This window comes from Pagrus major, chromosome 13 (assembly GCF_040436345.1).
Source record: "Pagrus major chromosome 13, Pma_NU_1.0".
Classification (NCBI taxonomy): domain Eukaryota; kingdom Metazoa; phylum Chordata; class Actinopteri; order Spariformes; family Sparidae; genus Pagrus; species Pagrus major.
Window position 1 is genome coordinate 10,013,499 of NC_133227.1, and position 20,386 is coordinate 10,033,884.

General features: G+C 39.4%; 1 protein-coding gene across 1 annotated transcript in view; it reads right to left on the reverse strand.

Moving 5' to 3' along the window:
- Positions 1-16,531, reverse strand: part of rxfp2a (relaxin family peptide receptor 2a) — a 50,282-nt gene extending 33,751 nt beyond the window's left edge. The window contains exons 1-6 of the mRNA XM_073478833.1: positions 16,477-16,531; positions 12,137-12,280; positions 9,886-9,969; positions 8,276-8,381; positions 3,265-3,336; positions 363-434 (exon numbers count right to left, since the gene is read on the reverse strand). Of these exons, the coding sequence (XP_073334934.1) occupies positions 363-434; positions 3,265-3,336; positions 8,276-8,381; positions 9,886-9,969; positions 12,137-12,280; positions 16,477-16,531 (533 nt within the window). The remainder of the gene's footprint in view (positions 1-362; positions 435-3,264; positions 3,337-8,275; positions 8,382-9,885; positions 9,970-12,136; positions 12,281-16,476) is intronic.
- Between the last annotated feature and the right edge of the window lie 3,855 nt (positions 16,532-20,386).

Here is a 20,386-nt window from a genome sequence, read left to right on the forward strand (position 1 = left end):
TAGTCAGTCTCTTAAAACTAAAAATCTTACACATTACACCTTTAATCGTATCAGTCATAATTCAAGCAATAAAAGCGAGAAAAAAATACTTAGCATTTTCTGGTATTAGCTTCTCAAATATGAGGATCTTTGTCATTTATCACAGTGAAATGTTTTCACTTTTTTTTTTATATTTCATAAACTAATTAATTAATCAATAATGAAAAAAGTGGTAGTTCTACATCTGGATTTCTCTCACTGTGCAGCTGTGTGTTTTCTGACCTAGAATAAGCTCATCAGAGATACATGTGAAGGTAAAAAAAAAGGAAAAAAGTTAAGCAAAGGAAATAAAACGTGATTCATAAAGAGAACGGGGTACTTACAACCTCTTTAAACTGTGCATGCCGCTGAAGGCTTGTTTGGATATGAACTGGAGGCTGTTGTTTTGTAGAAACCTGTGGGGAAAAAATAATAATTCATGTGAAACTTCATGAGTGAGTAGTACCCTGTTGTTAGAACACTATCATCACTATCATCCACTGCACAATTTCTTTCCCCTTTCACACATATCTGCAGGGGACAATTATGACACTTAAAAACAAAATAATTAAAAGATAGAAATACTGACCTCTGATTTATTGTTAAAGTTAATTTTTAAGACAGTGGAAATGTTAGTGAATCTGTGTCCTCCCAATCAATTAGAGGCTGTTAACTATTATTCTAGATTCTGCAGATAAACCCACTTCATGAAAACCCTATTATAATTTTCTATATCACTGCATATTTTACAAGAGCACATGGACAAAGCACTCAAAAACAGAGGTGCTGGACTGGAGCTTCAATTATTTGATCCATTTTACCATATGAGCCTCATAACTAAGTCAACAAATAAATGACACAAATGAGACCATTTCTAGTCTCATTCATCAGTGATGATAGATACAGTATGTTGTGTGATATCAACCAGCTAATGGAGTTTAACATACTGTATAATAAAAAAAAAGTGATGAAGAGGCTGAGAGAGTGAAAAATGCTTTTGCTGTGCCAATCTTCCTTTTTGTTATCTTCTCTAAGTGCCAAGATAATAAAAATATAAATTGGGAAATTAAATCTGATTATGATTAATGCACCGAGGGCTTGACAATCACAAAAATCTCATCTGTAACTTCTCATAAATTCACTGTATGTCCACTATTGTGCATTTTAAGTATTCCTGAGCGATTGTGAAAATGTAATATGTGTAATTTATTATGGATAAATCAGAGTCAGAGTCTGTGATTTTGGCCTGGAAAAGTTGTGTGAAAGGACATAAAATGTGTAGTTTAAACTACACATTGATGAGATATTATATTTTCAGGTCTGAACCCGTGCACGGAGTAATGTCAGACAATGTCAAAAACAAGAGGTTTTGACTATAATTAAAATATTAGTAGTTGGTGAGGGTCTAGTTGAACTTCTTTGCTTTGAGCAGTTTTCCTGTGCTTAATACTTGATGATGACGTCATGATGATTAATGAAGCTTTATTACATGTGTAATACAACTTACAGAGGCACAAAGGCACCAGAGATGATAAAGAGGTAATAAAAACAGATAAAAAGTGCAAAGAGCTCATTTTGTGCACTTCTAAGTCTCTGTCAAGCCCTTTGAATTGCCCTGTGTCTGAAGGGGCGATATAAATAAACTTGCCTTGCCTATTGCACAAACAGTTGATAATTAAACTCGGAGGTGCCAGAAAGACTGTGACTGTGCCTTCGGCTGCCTATTTAGTAAACATCATGATGGTACCATGAGCAACATTTCAAAAGCCCTTTATATTGTTAAGTGGAGCTGATTTGTAGTGATGTCATTAATGTAATATACTTCAATCAGTAGTATGATGACAGCTTGTCCGGCTCTGTCTGCAGAGAAATGCAGTAACACACAGAGCGGGTTTTCTCAGAGACTACCTCCAGAATTTGGGAGTGGAGAGGATGGAATGGCCTGCCAGCAGTCCTGACCTCAACCCCATTGAACACTTGTGGGATCAGCTTGGGTGTGCTGTTTGTGCCAGAGTGACCAACACAACCACGTTGGCTGACTTGCGACAAATGCTGGTTGAAGAATGGGATGTCATCCCACAGAAGTGTGTGACCAGGCTGATGGCCAGCATGAGGAGGAGGTGCCAGGCTGTTGTGGCTGTGTATGGTTCTTCCACACGTTTCTGAGGCTCCTGTTTGTTAAATTAATAAATTGTTAAATTGCCAATATGTCTTGTTTCTTCAGACTTCAATCATCCAATCTACCAAACACCAAACAAGAGTCAATAGCAGAATAAGCTGTTTGGCAGGGAAGATTTGGCAATTTTTTCATGAGCGCAACCCAGATACTCAGCTCTGCTGCTCATCCTACAAATGCATGTTCCTTACAAATGTGGCACCATTTAAAAGGAAAATAAACAGGCTTTCCAACGGTATAAGATTTATTGCCAAGAAGAATTGTTACAACAAAGAAATAATCTTCCAAACACAAATTTACTTAATTTTTGTGCTATGTTTATGTGTGTTCATTGAACTGATACTTTGGTGTCAAGCTTAAAGTCATGAATATCAGCAATGAGTGAAAAAGTGCATGTTTTTTCCACCCTCCAAAGAATTGCGAAAAACTACTGAGGAAAAATCATCAGAATAATTCTCTTTTGCTCACATCAATGCATGTGAATTTGAAGTGCTCCGCTTCTCTTCATCTTTTTATCTATTTATTAGATGTATCTGCCTTTCTCTTTCTCTGGTTCTGCTCTCTGCTCAGTCGTTCATTCATGTTTTTTTTTTACTGTTTTTTCCTTAAATTACCTTCCACAAAATCTCCTCGAACAGATTTTGGGGACGTGGCCACAGTTAAACAAACTGCGTAAAAGTGATGAAATGAAATGATGGGTCAACAATGCTATTCTTGGTCTGCTTCCATCCTACTGACAGGACTACATCCTTCAAAAAAATAAAGGCCCCCGCCTTCGCCCCCAGGACTTATTTTTACAAACTGTCCAAAAAGTCAGTGCTGCAATTGGAAAAAAAACAAAGAAAGAAGCATTGAAGTGCGCTGCTCCATCTGCTTTGAATCATTTAAAAAAATCCCCCAAATCATTAGCAGCTCATCTTACTGACAGCATGTCTAAATGGCCTGGAAGAAAGGCTATCTGGCTGTAGATGCTTTGTTTGTTGATTCATGGCTTCATATAAAGTATCTGTTTCAATTTAATTCTAATGTTTTATCCCTGCAATTGTGTAACGGAGATTCTTAATACTCACAGTCTCTCGAGGGCAGAGTACTCTGAGAAAACAAAATCAGTCAGCACTCGGATCTTGTTGCTCCTCAGTGACCTTAAAAAGAAACGGTGAAATGCAACAGTTAGAAAAAACACAAAACACTTCATGCAAAAACAGATACAAAGAGAGAATGGATGAAAGGTCTGCAGCATTAGCTATGCACAAAGAACAGTGACAATAGTCTTAACCACTGCTACTTTATTCAGAAATAGCTTTCAAAGAGTTCCTGGCATTAAAGTTAACAATAAAAAGGTCCACCGTTTGTATAATCTGAAAAGGTTACTTCAAGGACAGGAAATAGAAAAAATGGGAATGAGAATAAACTTAAATACACCCCACCCATCCACACACACATGCAGACGCAAGACTGGCAGCAGATATCTCAGAAGGGATTCCAGTAAACCATCTTTGAATCTCTACAAAGACTGAACTAATTTGCACCAAAGCAGATCGCACCATCGGCAGCAAAAGAGAAAAAACGAGCTGTTACACGTTTATTAAGTAGACCATTAAAACAAACCCAAGAAACACAACATGCAGAAACTAAATCAAAGCCTATGAAACAGCTTGTGAGCACCTAAAAACAAAAAGAAAAACAAATACATTTGTATTTTCTTCAGCGTTTTGTGGCTCGATGATCTAAATGAATGCTCCAGCTGAAAAGGTAAATGTGGTAAGTGTTTTGAAATAAATTAAAAAGAGAATATGGAATAAGGATGACGTGACCACCTCTTTCACACCAGCTGAAGATGGAAAACAACTGTAGCTATTGTAAATACGTTGTTTTAGACTAAATGAGTTAGAAAATGTATTTGTTAGCATTAATTCTGATAACGCTGGTGCAGCAGCGACATGTTGTTTAAAAGCTCTGTGTAGCATCCATGTTGTTTTACACATTATGACTTAAAGGTGCACTATGCAGTTTAAGGGAAGACATTTTAATCAGAAGTGAAAGATCTTCATTGACTGATTTTTTTATGCCTAAACAAACTAAATAAACAAACTCTCTCTGTTTTCACGACTGAATAAACTGAATAAGCAAACTGACCTTAAAGGACAACAGTTTCATACTGTTTTGTTTATATGTGGCGGACCCTGCCACCTTTCTAGCTTCAAACAGTGCTCTGGGACCTTATTTTCCTCTGAGAACAGCTTGTTTATTCAGTCATGGATAAAAACTAAATATTTCTCATTTGTAAATACTAAAATTCTGACTTTGAATTTCTTCGCCAAAACTCATGGAGACACTAAAGTTGGAAGAATGACTACCATCTGAGCAGAATGCACAGTAATATCAAGGCATATGGCTCAGATAAAAATTGCAAGTGGAGCTAAAATAAAAAAAATTAAAAATAGGTCCAGTTTTGATCAACTGTTGTAAATCCACAGTAATAACTTTACTTCATATTTTCACTGCTGCGATCCATAAATACTGAAACAGCTGACCTACACGAAGGGGCCCTCCAGGAATTTCATAGTGCGCTTCGGGTTGAAGGACATGTGAGATATAAATCTCATAGAATAATTGTTGAAATCGATGAAGCGAGGACCCTCATGAGAGGAGAATCTCACCTTTCAAACTGGTCGCCTCCAAGCTCAAGCTGAGGTTACCCTCCGGCTGTCAGACTGTCTAGACTCGTCTATGTGAGTCTATTAGCTCTTCAACAGACTGGACACCTCTCCAGGGTGTGAGTATAGCAAGTTAGGACTTTGAGACAGTGCCATGCCTGAAAGGCAGCCCAGTGGCTGCCTTTCAGTTGGTTAACTTACTGGAGCATGAAAATAGATTTCAAAAGTTAAGCGACTGAAAATGATCCAGAGTGAAGAAAGAAAAACGAGATATCACTGAGAGAGGAAACTGGCATAGAAATGAGAAAACACAGGAATATTGTTGGAAAGGTCAAGAATGTGATGAATGTGAATTAAATGCATGACGTGTGGCAGAAAGTATCAAACCAAATGCCTCGTAGCGCCTGTAAAGATTAAAAAGATTCAGCGGATGAGAAATTCATGGCCACAGGTCATTTTGTGGACGGTCACTCCATCAGACCAGTCCGTAGTCGGGGTGGTCAGCTTTAATGAAACACAACGATCTGGCTGGAAGTGATTTTCTGGAAAATTTGAGGAAATGAACAAAACAAACAAAACTGTTCAAAATAAACAACTCATCTTAGAGGGCTTTCGTGCATTTAGAGCCTTGATAGATAATTCAGAACACAGAGTACTCAGACAAGCAGCGCCGCCCCTCCCTACACGCAGAACACGCGCTGTGCGTAGGGCCCCACGATCCATGGGGGGCCCCATTTTGCGCAAGGGGACACATTCTCTGCAAATGCGCAAAGGATGTGCATCGCTGCCATCAGGCGCGCGTAGAGCACCAAGTCAGCCCGAGGCAGGAGAGAAAAAAAAAAAAGAGTAATCTGACACCGCACACGTTGGCGCAATGATTGACAGCACGCAGCATCTGACCAATCAGCGGTCAGATGCGCCGACAGGCAGTTGGATGCAGGTGGAGAGATGGCCTCCAAACGGCAATATGAATCGGGAGAAAGCAAAAGAAAGACAAAGTCAAAACAAGAGGAGGAACACCCCAGCTGCTAGCCTGCTAATCATGAGACAGAAGAGAGGATAATTCTGGACTGGAGATTAAATTTTCCAGCGGCCCTGATTATCATTTATTGAATGTCTTGTTAACTGCATATACATTCACCTCTGTTGAAAAAGGAGTGGTTAATTGACCAGTTGGTGGTCGTATGTTGGCTCAGGTTTATAGCCTATCAATCTATGCTATCAATAGAAGTTTTGGGCTATTTTTATGGAGGTAAAATGTCGCCATCTCTTGGTGAATTTAAGATAATCCTTTATTTGACCCACAATGGAGAAATTTAAAGCGTTGCAGCAGCAAACAGCAGTATAGGAATATAGAACCTAAGTACAAAATGTAAAAATAAGTATATAAAAATATTTAAATATAGAGGTATCAAATAGCGGCAATAGCTCAGTCCGTAGGGACTTGGCTTGGGGGCTCAGATGTGGCCGGTTCAAGTCCCGCTCGGACAAAAAAAAAAAAAAAAAGTATGATGTGAACTAGTAATGGAGAATACTAGTTCACATCTTGGGCATTGCCGAGGTACCCTTGAGCAAGGCACCGACCCCTAACAATGCTCATTGGGCGCCGCCTTGTGGGATTAAAATAGTATAATAAAATCAAATCATAATGAATATAATTATTATTTGCATTAATTTTAATCTTTGTGAGGCTAGTGTTTACATTAATTTCATTGTGTAATTTACCATTAAGACCAAAACAAATCTTAATAATCTGCTTGTATGATGGATTTCTTGTCATAACAGGGTCAATGCTTAAGTTTGTTACTAAGGGTGACACGGAGCCAGCGCCCAGTACGTCACAAGGGCCATCAAGCACCATGTCTACTGAAGCAGCCTGCATCTGTAAAAGGCTTGTTCCATTGTTGAAAGAGGCTGTTCATTTGATTTGTTCCTACAAAGGTTGTAAACCTAAATGGCCTTTCATGATACAGTCATTTTGTAATGGGGGGGGGGGGGCTCAAAATAAAATTCTGCTTAGGGCCCCAATTTGGCCAGGGGCGGCCCTGCAGACAAGTAATGACTAGTGTGAGGCCTCTTACTGGGAGTAAATGATTCAATTAAGCAATCAGACCTGAAACTAGAATGAACTATTGGCTGCAGAGAAGCTGAAACAGAGATGAATGAAGGGACACGGCTAATCAATGGTTATTTCACTCAAGGCTGTATTTTTTACCGTCATGGAGACGGTAAGGAACATTAAAAGCAACTGTACCCATTACCCCATAGAGTAACTGGGATTGGCTCCAGTAACGCCCGAAACCCCCTGAAAGGGGGATAAGGCGGTAACATCCCCGCGACCCTCACGGAAAAAGCAGCAGATAATAATGAGATGAGATGTACCCCATTAACTGAGCCAGTTGCAGGAGCCTGGTATTGTGCACGTTTGCTCACTGGAACACTTGGGACATGGGACTCAGCCATCAAAATGGGGCTTTTGGATCTTTATTCAAGAGTGTGGTCTTAATTTAAGAGCATGACTCACTGATTTCATGTTCATATTTGTAATGCATTTGTTCAAAACCCTGCCGCCACACTCAAATTGCCCCTGGCTTTGTCAGTGACAGTGACAAAGTTATGTTTTGTGCTCTAAATTACATAATTACAAAACACAGACACACAGACACAGACACACTCCTGATCCAGGCCTCTGGCTTCTCCATTCACACGGATGCTGTCTCGCCTCTGCTGCCTCTCTGATATTACCTCCGGAGGCGAATCAGACCCACAGCGAATCACACAGACATCGAGAAAGAGTATCGGCGCATGATTCCTGCACTAGGAGTGCATGTTTTTTAGGCTTCACACTCTGTCTGCCTATATGCTTGTTTGGCCTCTGTCCCCTGTTGATGAGCTGAGCTCAGACCTCAAAGGGAAGTGGGTTTCAATGGAGGCATTAACAAGTGTGACGCCTGAGCTCCGGCGTTGCTCTGATTATGTGATACATACTGCTTGTCCCTCTTCATCAGAATCCGGCTCAGTTGGAAATTAAAGCTTCAAAGACACTGACAATCAACAGCAGAGTTTCTGACTTTCTTTACTCACTTTGCTGGGTAAAATTAACTAACTAAGACTTGAAAGAGTAAAAAGAGGTCCCAAAGCTTGGCACAAAAGAGAGGTCAACAAGCAAGAGGATAATGTAAAATGCTAAACTAGACTGAGTCATGGTAATTGGATTTTGGTGTTTTTGCCAGGTCCTTCCTCTCTTCAGCGAGACCCACTGTCAGAAATCTTGCTGAGGGCAGGTCACAAACTGAAATAGCTTCTCGACGAAATGAGGACTATGAAAACTACTGACTTAGAACTTTAATTGTTAGTCAGCACGATAGAAGCGCAAACACACACACACAAACACACGCGGTCATCACGGTCAGAGAGCACTTACAGCCAGGTGACATTTGGAGAGAGCAGAGGAACATCCTGCAGGTTGACCTCCACACACTCCACATCCGTCTGTATGCAGTCACAACTCTCTGGATACTCCTGTAAGACTACACAAACACAAACACGCACACTTTAAAATAGCATTCATGTTTTTTTTGTTTTTTTTTAACAATATATTTATTGTTTTGGACATAGAAAATATACAGTCACAGGGACAGTAACATTATGAACATCCCTCCTCCCCCACCTTCAACCGTATACACGTTCAAGGAAAGAAAGAAAAAAAAAAAAAAACAAACAAACAAAACCAAAAAAAAAAGTAGAAATGAAAATGAAATAGAGATAAAACACAAAATCAGTAGTGGTCCTGTTTATTTATAAGAGGCATGCCAGCTTCCACAGGCGCCGCCAATCAAATTTACTCATTAATTTCAGTCTGATCACTTTCCAGGAACTGCATAAAAGTGTCCCATATCACTGCATTCATGGTTTTTAACTACATAGGCTTATTTTAGAATGGCCATTAGGGCTACAATGTGTAGCTGTTCATTATGGAGCAGTTGTGAATAATTAAAATAGCCATCAAAGTTTCAATGGGCCCAGTGTGATTCAATTTACAATGATCTTCATATTCGAGAAGCTGGAACCAGTCAGTGTTTGCTATTTTTGCTCAAAATTAGGGATAAATGGGGATTCATCTGATCTGCCAGATCAGTGCAAACTCCACGTCTATTCAATCTGGCCATCTGGAATGATGCAAATGACACAGCGCGAATGAACTGAAAATGCATCAAAAAATATATTAAATATGAAAACTTTCAGTGTTAAATTTGCCATGCAGCTCGTTAAGAAAGAGTCAGGCGCAGAGCCAGAGCTTCTGGAGGAATAAATACGGATCTGGAGTACTTTACTGACAGAAGGAGAGCTCAGACATTACTTTGAAACTTTTGGGATTAAAAAGTGTATTTATCCTCACTCTTGCTCATCAACCTAACTGCAGCAGTGATCCGCAGAGGTGGCCTCCTGTAGGTGTTTATGTTCTGTAATGTTGACTGCTGACTGGAGCTGGAGGGGAAATGTACTTTATATCATGAGAGGGTAATAGAGGAGAGAGAACCTGAGTCTCTGGTGAGTGCTGAGTCGAGTGAGAGGCTCAACAACATTTAAAAACACACACACACACACACAATATGTGCCTTTGCTTGCTAGCTTACAGCTAACGTCTTGCTGTTTGGGTTAAGTAAACACTCATGCAAGAAACGATTAAAATTCACACGAGCTACGCAAGGGAAAAAAAAATCAACTTCGAGTTCAGTGTGAACAAACCAATATGAATCCATCTTCTCCCATCAACTCGGCCTCATGTCTGTATTTAGCAGCTTGTTATTAATGTACAGTAAGTTATGCTGTGATTGGAGTAAAAAGATAAGGAAGTGGAGGAATCATATCTTTTGTTACATCAAGCTGTTGTGTCCCTACACTTTACCAAACACAAATTAGTTATTAGGTTAAAATCCTCACCTGATAAATGACTAAACACACAAACATGCTTAAATACTTACACAAATTCAAGTACTGTATAACACAAATAGTGTAAACACACATACTTACAACACTCATTCAGGTAGTACTGGTCCAATGGATTGGCATTCTCTAGCGTATCACCAAATAAGTCCGCCCAGCCGACATTGTCCCCTGCAAAGAGGAACAATAGTTACTGTATGACAGACAGAACAATGGAAAAACGGCTGAAGAAATATGGTAAGCTCGCTAAAGGACAAGAGAATCTTGATATTTTACTTCACTAGCATCTAGTTGTGCTTTCTCCAGTCACTGCAGTGTTGGAAGCAAACACACACTTCTTCAAAGTTTTGTCCCTGAGAAGTCGACTTTGAATGAAAGAGTCAAATGTGCCTGACTGGAGAATGCAGAAGTGAATTCAACTACGCTTAAAGACGACAGGTGGCAACAATTATCAGTTCAATGCGAGTGCTTTTCTCGATTCAGCCAATATTAAATATGTGCTTGTAACCTGCAGAAAATTCAGTGTATATCAAAATATTTATAAGGGATTAGATTTTTTAGAGTAAAAACCGACTAATGTAATGTGAGTTGATGAAGGTTCTCAGTCCAGGTGATGGTAAGTCTAAGTGCTGTATCGTAGGCAACTGGACTTTCAGTTTCTTGAAGATGTTTTACCTCTCATCCAAGAGGCTTCTTCAGTTCTAACTAACTGGAGGGGAGCTGCAGGCTTTTAAACTCTGTGATGGAGTGTCCTCACAGAGTCATTAAGGACACGTGTGACTTCAACTTGGTTCAGTTTTCTGAACCTGCTGGGGTCAGCGTCAGTGTTATTCCGTCCTTACGGCCATCTTTCTCCAGCTCAGGCAGTTCAAAGGATTTAGAGACTACAGAGTGTGGTAAAGAGGTTATTCCAGTGGCTCAGGCTACAGATGACCAAGGATCCTGAGAGTTTACGGGAGAGTTTTCACAAAGATGAAAAACATTTATTTTACTCTCAAGAAACCTTTTTCTGCATGTGTCGAAAACAGTTTTGTATTTGTTAACATATAAAATGTGGTCGTATTAGAGTTAATCAAATTAATCAAATGCGAAAATTAAACACTATTTGCATTTGTGGAGTAATTCACTGTTGCTATGAGCTCTCCCAGCAGGCTGGTTGAGGTTACTGGCTGAAGGCTGTGCTTTGATAACAGTAAGGCACTCACTAATCCACTGATGAGCTGCCTGCTTCAAATGAGCTCTGAGGGCATGGGTTTTTCTTTGTAAAATAAATCCCCAATCTCAATAAAAATTTGAACCACCTACATGTACATAGTAAGGCTGTAAATAACTTTGAGCTTGTGGCTCTGGCTTTGACAAAGTGAATATATTCACAGCTGTGTCAATTACTTGACGTAGGCTGGGTTCCAGCAGCAGAAATTACATCTCCACACAGAAGTCTCCTGCATTGAAGGTTAATCCACATTGTCTGCAGCATAACTTGAATATGGGACTTAATTAGGGATTTAAATAATGACTTGATTTGAACTCCTCCTGTCATCTCTTTAGCACAGCACATGGTCATCTTTATGCTAATAGCGTTCACCTTTTCTTGACGTTTTCTTTTCCAGCTGATCAGAGAAAGAGAGTCTCATACACTTGCTTTAGGGCAACAATTACATTTTTAATTTTCATCCCCAATGTCTGGAAGTGTTAAATGAGGATTTCTACTTTTGTTTCCATTACCATAATGATGTTGGACATCTCTTTTTCACGTGTGTGGATGCACAAAATCAAGTTTGCCCAATGGTGGACTCAAGATGTTTGAGGGGCAGGGGCGAAAAAAATAAAAAGGGCACCGTATGTATGTGGGGGTGATATATTTATAGTGAAGAGAGGGCACTATGTCACATTTTCTCCAGGACACCCTAGAAGGCACTTTATTATGTTTTATCTACCATGGGGTGTCCAAGAGGGGTCTTTTTTGTGTTTTTTCGAACATGGGGGCACCAGGGGGGCAAGTCCACCAGTGAGTTTGCCCATGTTGTAAAAAGACACATTTGCCAAGTGAAGCTGTAGTGACTTGGTTTTTAGTCTTAATGTTCAATGAAAAATGTTTCTTCTTTAGTCTAAAGTTTGTTTATTTTACTGGGATCAGACTAATATCTGCCCTGAGTAACCAGAAAGAGTTGGTACCAGATCACTCGTGAATAAAGCTGTTTTAGTGGAAAATTAATGTACTGTAAAAATAAAATGCATTACTTATGTTCTGCTGTTGATTCCTCAGTCACCCTAAACATTTTCTGAGGCTTCTTTGCTTGTTGAAAACCTCTGTTTTAGTTTACGTACACACACTTACCACAGCGTTGCTCGTCAGCTCCGTTGGGACAGTCTTTGTGTCCGTTACACTGCAAGGCTTGTGGGAGGCACTCACTCATGTTCCCACATGGGAAGTGTCCGAGGGGGCATGCGATCTCTAATTTTGCCCTGTTGGCCAGCAGCGCTAAAGAAAGAGATGCAGGAATGAGTGAGATTACATACATCAGTCTTATAATAAGTAACAAATCTCAGTTGTCAAAAATGTTAAACGATAGAAAATATTTTTTAAAAGGGTGACACGGGAACAAGCCTGTAACGTTACAGGACAAATCTCAGTGCTGTTTTTCAAGTGAAAGCAGGCAGTTCACAGTATAACATTACATCCCTGTGCACTACAAACTCAGTAACACATTGAGGCAAAGCTTGTCCAGCCAAAGGACTAAGCAGTTCAATGCAGTCAGAAATGCACAAATTTGATAAACAGAGGAGGTGACCTACGACACCACTAACAGTATCAGCCACGTACACACAGTCCTTAGTTCTTTCCCCAGACAGCTTAACAAACCATTCGCATTAGTTTCACCTCTGTGCCAAAATTTGGTGACTGAACAAATAATTTATTTTCCTTCGTCATTTGGTTTTAGCAAGGTTAAACCTGAAAGATGAGTCATTCACCACTGCTTCACAATTTATGTCCACCAGTCAGTCTCAGCAGGTTGCTCTATTTCAGTACTCACTCTGTCATGTTTTAATTAATTTAACTGGTCAGCACTACACCTTGCATTCTTTGACAGGGTTGTTATGCAAAAAGTCTGACAGCAGAGGAGAAATCGAGGGACGTTTCCCTCACAGAAGCAGCTTCACTGTGACGCTTCCTCGCTGAGGAGAAGGACGGAAGCGCAGGAAATCTGTGCAAGCGAGGATATATCTGAGCGCAAGCATACAGTTTGAGCAGATGCAGAGTAAATCTGAGTGCAAGCAGGAGCTATTTGAGTGTGACGGCAGGATTTTGAGGGGAGGCATTACAAAATCTGTATGTGACAGTCTCAAATTGAAAGACCATGCTCTTAAAAAGAGATAGGAATAAGAACCCATGCGATAATTAATTTTGGGGCCACTTAGGAAAAATAGAGACCAGCTGTGATCATCACGCTAATATCATCACTTTTTAATTTGATACGGCAAACTTACCAAACAGCTGCTTATTTAGACAGTTACAGAGGAACATTCATTTGGAGTCATTTTCTGGATACTAACTGACTAATTGTCATTTAGCTCTATTTTTGATCTTCTTCTTTGATCTTTACAAACTCCTTTTGCTTCAAAGTGTTCAACAAGTGACTAACTGTCTCTGTCTTGTGTTTGGCAATAAGCCAAGTCATTTGAAAATATCAATTATATCTGCTTTAAAATTAGCAATTTTCTACCTCATATAATAAGTGCTTTGGTCTCTGATTTATGTTATTACAGCCCTGCAATGTTCCCTGTAGACAAACTCCTCGTGACATTTCAAAAAGCTACTCTCGGTTATTCAGAGAAGGTCTCCGCCATCTAAATCAAACACTTGGAAAAACTTGTTCTGCCTTGATCAGTGACTTGTGTCTTTTCATCACTCGCTTTCCTCCCTGTGTGAGTAACACAGTGGGAGTATGTGTGAACTGTCTAAATTGGCATTTCACAGTGATCACAGTCGTATGACCTCCACCAGATAATCTTTAAATCCATGCAGAGACCACACACTAACATTTAGATCTGTTGAGAGTTTGGCCATGTTTATATGTATATACAAGTCTATTCTATTTCTTACCTTTTTAATTATATTGTAGATTTTTGGCTATTGTTATTGTTTTTTGTGTAATATTCTGTCCTTTGGCTGCTGTGGCAAACAAATTTCCCCATTGTGGGACAATAAAGGAATACTAATTCTGATTCTGACTGATTCTGACTGCGGTACGTCGCCTATAAAAAGATGAATGAAAACAGATGTGCCATGAAAGTGCAATAAGCCCCTGTGGCACTCCAGAACAGAGAAACATTGTGCTGTTTGATCAGTCTGAATCTTTGCTTCATATTATTAAATATCAGCAATGCATAATAGAGTTTTAAAACTGCCAAGTATACTACAAGTGTCACTTTTTCAGTTACCGTTTACTGTATGAGCTAGTTTAGTATTTATAGAGTCATCAAGCTGTGGAGCGAGTGCCGGGAACAATCTGCATTAATCCATTATTCATACCCGTTTATCCTGTTCAAGCTGGTGTCACCCTGCAACATAAAATAAAGTGTGACAAACACAGACAATATAGTTTATTTACTTTAAGAATTTATCCACACATTTTCCTGTTTCTACTTCTTCTTCTTTCTTCTTTTTTTTAAGTCAAAGTTTAAGCTTCAAGTTGCAATATTATCTGTGTTCTAAAACTGACTTCATCATCTGTCTTCTTGAGCAGGTAAAGATTAAAATCTTGATCCTTGTTACAAATCTCCGAGCCAAGATAGCCTCAGTTACAACAAGAAACAGTCCAGGTTAAATCCCCAATAAATCTTTCAGAAAAACTCCATTGGAGGTATTTGTTTGATTTTACTATTCACTTTATTTTAGGTCGCAGGTTGTCCATGTGTTAGCTGTAAAACATCAGAAAAACACACAAGGCACTAAATATAAGCAATGATAACATAATAAACTTCTTTTGTCGCTTCAGTAAAATGTAGCATGCTTCATAATAAAACCCCCTCTCTCACCGCATGACGTGAAAAAAAATGACTGATTTGAACTGTTGAAATGTTAGAGTGGATTGCTGTGCGAGGACCTGCATGTACATCAGGACGCCAGAAAGAAGGGAGAGGAAGAGGGAGCAGCCAAGGTCTTCAGACACAAATAGAATTTTGTGTAGAATTTCCAACTTTTATGAAGTAGATAGCAGTCGTGAAGGAGCTACAATCACCTGTGAAAATGGCGATGGTGTCACATTGAGGATGCTCTGCATGAAGTTATGTGGGAGAGAGAGCAGCATGCCCCAAAGTTAGCACAAACCCTGGGACAGCCATGAGAGGTTTCTCCTCTATGTTTTGTTGTGATGTAGTTGAGAGTTGTGCCTTCAGTGCCACTCCAAAAGTAACTGTCATCAGTAACCAGTTGGTCCAGGTTAGGAATATATTGTATGTTACGTAAGTTAATTCAATATGCTGTCAATAAAAAATCAACCTTTCTTGCATCCATTACAAATTAAAAGCCCTCTATCAATACAGTGACAGAAACCCTTCATTTCTTAGCAAGGCTTTTACTATGAAACATTTGCAGGAACATATTGACTTGCAAGGCTCACTTGAAAGGTAGCTTCTGCCATCTTCTCTCAAGTTACGCCTGGTCAAATTCTTATTTTATTTATCATTTTGACGTTAAACTTGTGTACAAGTGGGTGTGCGCTGCCTTTTTTCTACAGCAGTCCTGAATGGACAAACCAAACACTGGCTTTTCACACTTTTTGCTTTTTTGGTGCTAACATAGGGGAGGGGGAGGTGAGGGGTGTTCAGTTTTTTGCAATGTGCAACCTCACCCTTCGACGCAGCTAAATCCTACAGACTGGACCTTTAAACCATCATTTTAATCACCACACTGATCTAAATGAATGACCCGTTCCTTGTTGTGTTTGTGCTTTGATTCCTCCACCTGCTGAAAATTAGGAATTAGTAACACCTCTGTCCTTATTGTGTGTCTCTGCTCATACAAAACCTCATCCAAACATTTTGACACAATGAAGATGAGTCACGGGCTGGGAGGTGGAGGGAGTGTGAGTGGGCACAAATGAATTGGACATTGAATTTTGTGATATTCACCAGCTCCGCAGCTGTCTGGAAAATCACCCTCAATACTAACTGAACAGATTTAGACGTAGCAAAGTAAAATGACATTTCAGTATCAAGGTCACTTTTATTCTAAATTCTGGCACAATTCCATGAATAACGCCAACTAATGAATCGTATCGGTTCTGTTCAATTAAAACCCAACTCAGTCTGTAATTAATTCCGTCACAAAAAACCGAAATTCTTCTATCTTTGTGATGACAGCAGTCATACAGATCTGAACAATCTCACAGCCTATTTCATGCATTTGTGCCTAAAAAAAAAGTGGATTTCTATCCAACTCAAATAATCAAAATAGTTTTCCTGTCCACAGCTGAGGTTGTTAATATGATTTATTAACTCTGGGGTCAGACTTGTCTTCCACTGTGCATGTTCATTCACAAAAAAACCTTAAGCAACTTGAGAAAATGACCTATAATAAACTTAAAATACAACCTGTAATAATCCTAAAATATGATGAGACATTTTCGTGTGGGTCTGAATGTTATAACCTCCTCCTCCCTCCATTCTCCTTACCTCTAATCTCAGAATGGGTCAGGTGGATGAGCAGAATCATAACAGGTAAATCCATCCTGAGGCTGACACGTTTTTCCGCGCTCATGTCGATCCGGCTGAAATCCCTCGCTCAGACCAAACCCCGACAGGTTTCTACCCGAGGGTCAGTCAATCGACAAGCCCGACAGAAGTCCAAGTCAACACGTCAGAGCATGGCCGACACTTAAATATGACCAGAGAGGTGAGGTGAAGAAGGGGTGAGGCAAGTGAAAAGTGGTGAGCTCGGTGCGCAAAAGGAGCCACATCCTCTCCACATTGTCCCTCCCAGAGACCTCTGAGCACTCTGCAGAGAGGCACCGTGTCTCCTCTCTCTCTCACACACACACGCACGCACGCACGCACACACATATACGCTCACGTGTCGACCCCCTTTCTCTTTCTATAGCCCATGTTGTGAGTCCTGGTGTCTTCCTTTGTGGTTTTGGCACATCGTCCCCCCTGCAGATGTTCAGTCACTGGCCACAAGAAGCAACAAAGTGCTACATCCACCCTCCTGTGCACCAGGGTTTACAGGAGGTCCACCCCCTAGGCTGAAGCCCTGTCGCTCCTCCAGCATGGTAGGGTTGCAACTGTATGACATTTTCACGGTACAATACCTTGAATTTCAGGTTTTATGATAGAAGGTGTTACCTCCACCAAGGAGGTTATGTTTCCATCCCTGTCCGTTTATTTGTTGGTTGGTTTGTAAGCAGGATTACACAAAAACTACAGAACAGATTTCCATGAAACTTGGATGGAGGATGGGTCTCGGCCCAGAATAGACCCCATTAACTTTTGGTGCAGATCTAAGAATTTTTTCTCACTTTCTTTGACATTGTGGGATAGGGTGTTTTTGTCATGTTCGTTCATTTCTAGATAATGCATCTTGATGAAAACATCAGGTGTATTTAGGTTGTTTATATCTACAAAAAACTTTTCACAAAACGGCTGGACAACTTCATATACAAACACAAACTTCTCACCGACAGTCAGTATGGATTCATACTGATGAAAACATCAGGTGTATTTAGGTTGTTTATATCTACAAAAAACTTTTCACAAAACGGCTGGACAACTTCATATACAAACACAAACTTCTCACCGACAGTCAGTATGGATTCAGGGCAAACAGATCAACAGCATTGGCACTAATGGATTCAGTAGAGGAAATAACAAATTCTATAGATCAAAAACAGCATGTAGGAATATTTGTCGATTTAAAGAAAGCATTTGATACAATTAACCATAAAATATTATTCAATAAATTAGAACGGTATGGAATCAGGGGTTTAAGTTTACAGTGGATGAAAAGCTATTTGGATGACAGAAAGCAATTTGTAAATTTGATTTTTGTTCCAGATCCTTGCAAATTACTTGTGGTGTCCCCCAGGGGTCAGTGTTGGGACCCAAATTATTTATACTTTATATTAATGATTTATGCCATGTGTCTAAAATATTAAAACCTGTACTATTTGCGGATGATACAAATTTGTTTTGCTCTGGAAATGATTTACAGCAATTAATGCTTAATGTCACCACAGAATTGGATAAACTAAAATTATGGTTTAATGAAAATAAATTATCATTAAACTTGAACAAAACAAAAATAATGCATTTTGGTAGCTGGAAGAATGATATATGGATAAAAGTTTTATTAGATGGTGTTGTGATTGAATGGGTAAATGAAATTCTTGGGGTGACAATAGGTGAAAAAATTTACTGGAAATCCCACATCAAGCACGTACAACAAAAAGTCTCAAAGACCACTGCAGTTTTAAACAGAGCAAGACAGGTTTTGGATCATAAAGTACTTCACACTTTATACAGTTCCCTAGTCCTTCCATATCTCACCTACTGTGCTGAAATCTGGGGCAATAACTACAAAAGCAGGTTACACTCACTGTTCATATCAATACGATACATTCATAAAGCTGGATATCGGGATCATACTAACTCACTATTCCTACAGTCAAAACTACTAAAATGCATAGACCAAGTGGCATTTCAAACAGCACAAGTAATATTTAAGGCAAAACATCACCTATTACCGGAAAAACTTCAAAAACTATTCACAGAAAGGGAAGGGGGTTATAATTCAAGGGGAAAATATAATTTCAGAACTTTGAGGGTGCGCACCACAATGAGAAGTTTTTGTGTTTCTGTTGCTAGTGTAAGACTATGGAACAGTATGAATGTGGAGTTAAAAGAATGCACGACCATAAAACAGTTCAAAAAGAAATATAAGGAAAAGATGTTTATACAATATAGGAGTGAGGAAGGTGTTTAAATATCACCAGCTGTTCATTGTTTATTCATCGACTTTATTTGTTACGGATTTTTATGTTACCTCTGTACATGGAAGTATGTTGATGTATGGGTGAATCATGTGTGTATGTAGGTGTATGTATATATACACTGGTGGCCAAAATTATTAGAACACTTGGCATATTTAAGATGTTTGTTGAATTGGCCATTAAAATACCCATAAAACGAATGAAATATCTACAAAGTCATCATTATGTGCTATAAACCATAGAATAGAGCCATCATAAGGAGATTTAGGTCATTTTCCTTACAAAAAACAAGCTAGGCCTATTTCACTGTCAATGTCACACAATCATGTTCCTTCACAGAAGAGGCCAAATTACTTGTGTAATCATTGTCAGGTGTGATCGTGGTTAAATTGATGGTGATGCAAGAGTCTTAGGACACAGCTGTGTGATTCTTTTGAACGTACAAGGCCTACCCTGCTCATTAAGTGATTGGTAACTTCATAGTTTTGTCACTGAGGCCACACCACCAATTGGTAGAAATTCAAAGCCTCTAGAAGTAGTCTTGAAGCACATGTTGCTCTTTGAACATGGCTAAGGTGAAGGAGCTAACAAGTGAGCAACGGGTTCGAATAAAGGCCCATTATGATGCTGGCTGGAGTTACTGCCGCATAGCCAAGGACTTGAGATGCAGTCCAAGCACTGTAAAGTACACTTTAGACCACCATGATGCCACCAAGTGAAGCATCTCAAAATTCTCAGTCTTAAGACCTCACAAGAACTGCGTGACGAGATCAACACCACAATGACTAATGGTGCAACAGTGTCTTCAAGAACTGTGCGTCGAAAACTGGGAGAAGAAGGACTTGTTGGCAGAATAGCAGCAAAGAAACCATTACTGAGAGAGAAAAATGGAGTGAAAACGCCTTAAATTTGTAAAAGAACACAAGAAATGTTTTCCAAGAGGACAATAACCCTAAACATTCTTCTGACTATTGCCAGAACTACCTGCGACAGAAGGAATCTGCTGGAACATTGAAAATGATGGACTGGCCCCCTCAGTGTCCAGACCTCAACCCCGTCGAGCAAATTTGGGGCGAGTTGGAAAATAAACTGGACAGATCTATTGTACATTCAAACAAAAGCCTTTGGCTTGAGTTACAGAAGGCATGGGATAACATTAGTGTTGAAGTAGTCAGGAAATATATTGACACAGAGAGATGTGCTGCTGTAATTGCTGCAAAAGGTGGACATACCAAATATTAAAGTTAAAATTGGATAAAAACAGTAGGACTCACTTCATCTGATATTTGTTGTGCTCAGAGCAACCATCTGCATGTTTCATGAACATTATGAAATGAAATCATGTTTTGGAGGCAAAAAAGGTCAATATTTTCAGATCTGTCAGGTGTTCTAATAATTTTGGCCACCACTGTATATATGTGTGTATTTATGCTTGTATATACGTGTGTTGTGGGTATGTATGTGTGCGTGGATGTATTCTAAATTTTGCACTGAGAAGAAAAAAAAAAAACATTATGGGGATTTCATTGGTTGAAATTTTCTTTGTTTTCTCATTGGTAGGTTACTCTCCAGATGCACATGATGAATAGGGAAGCACT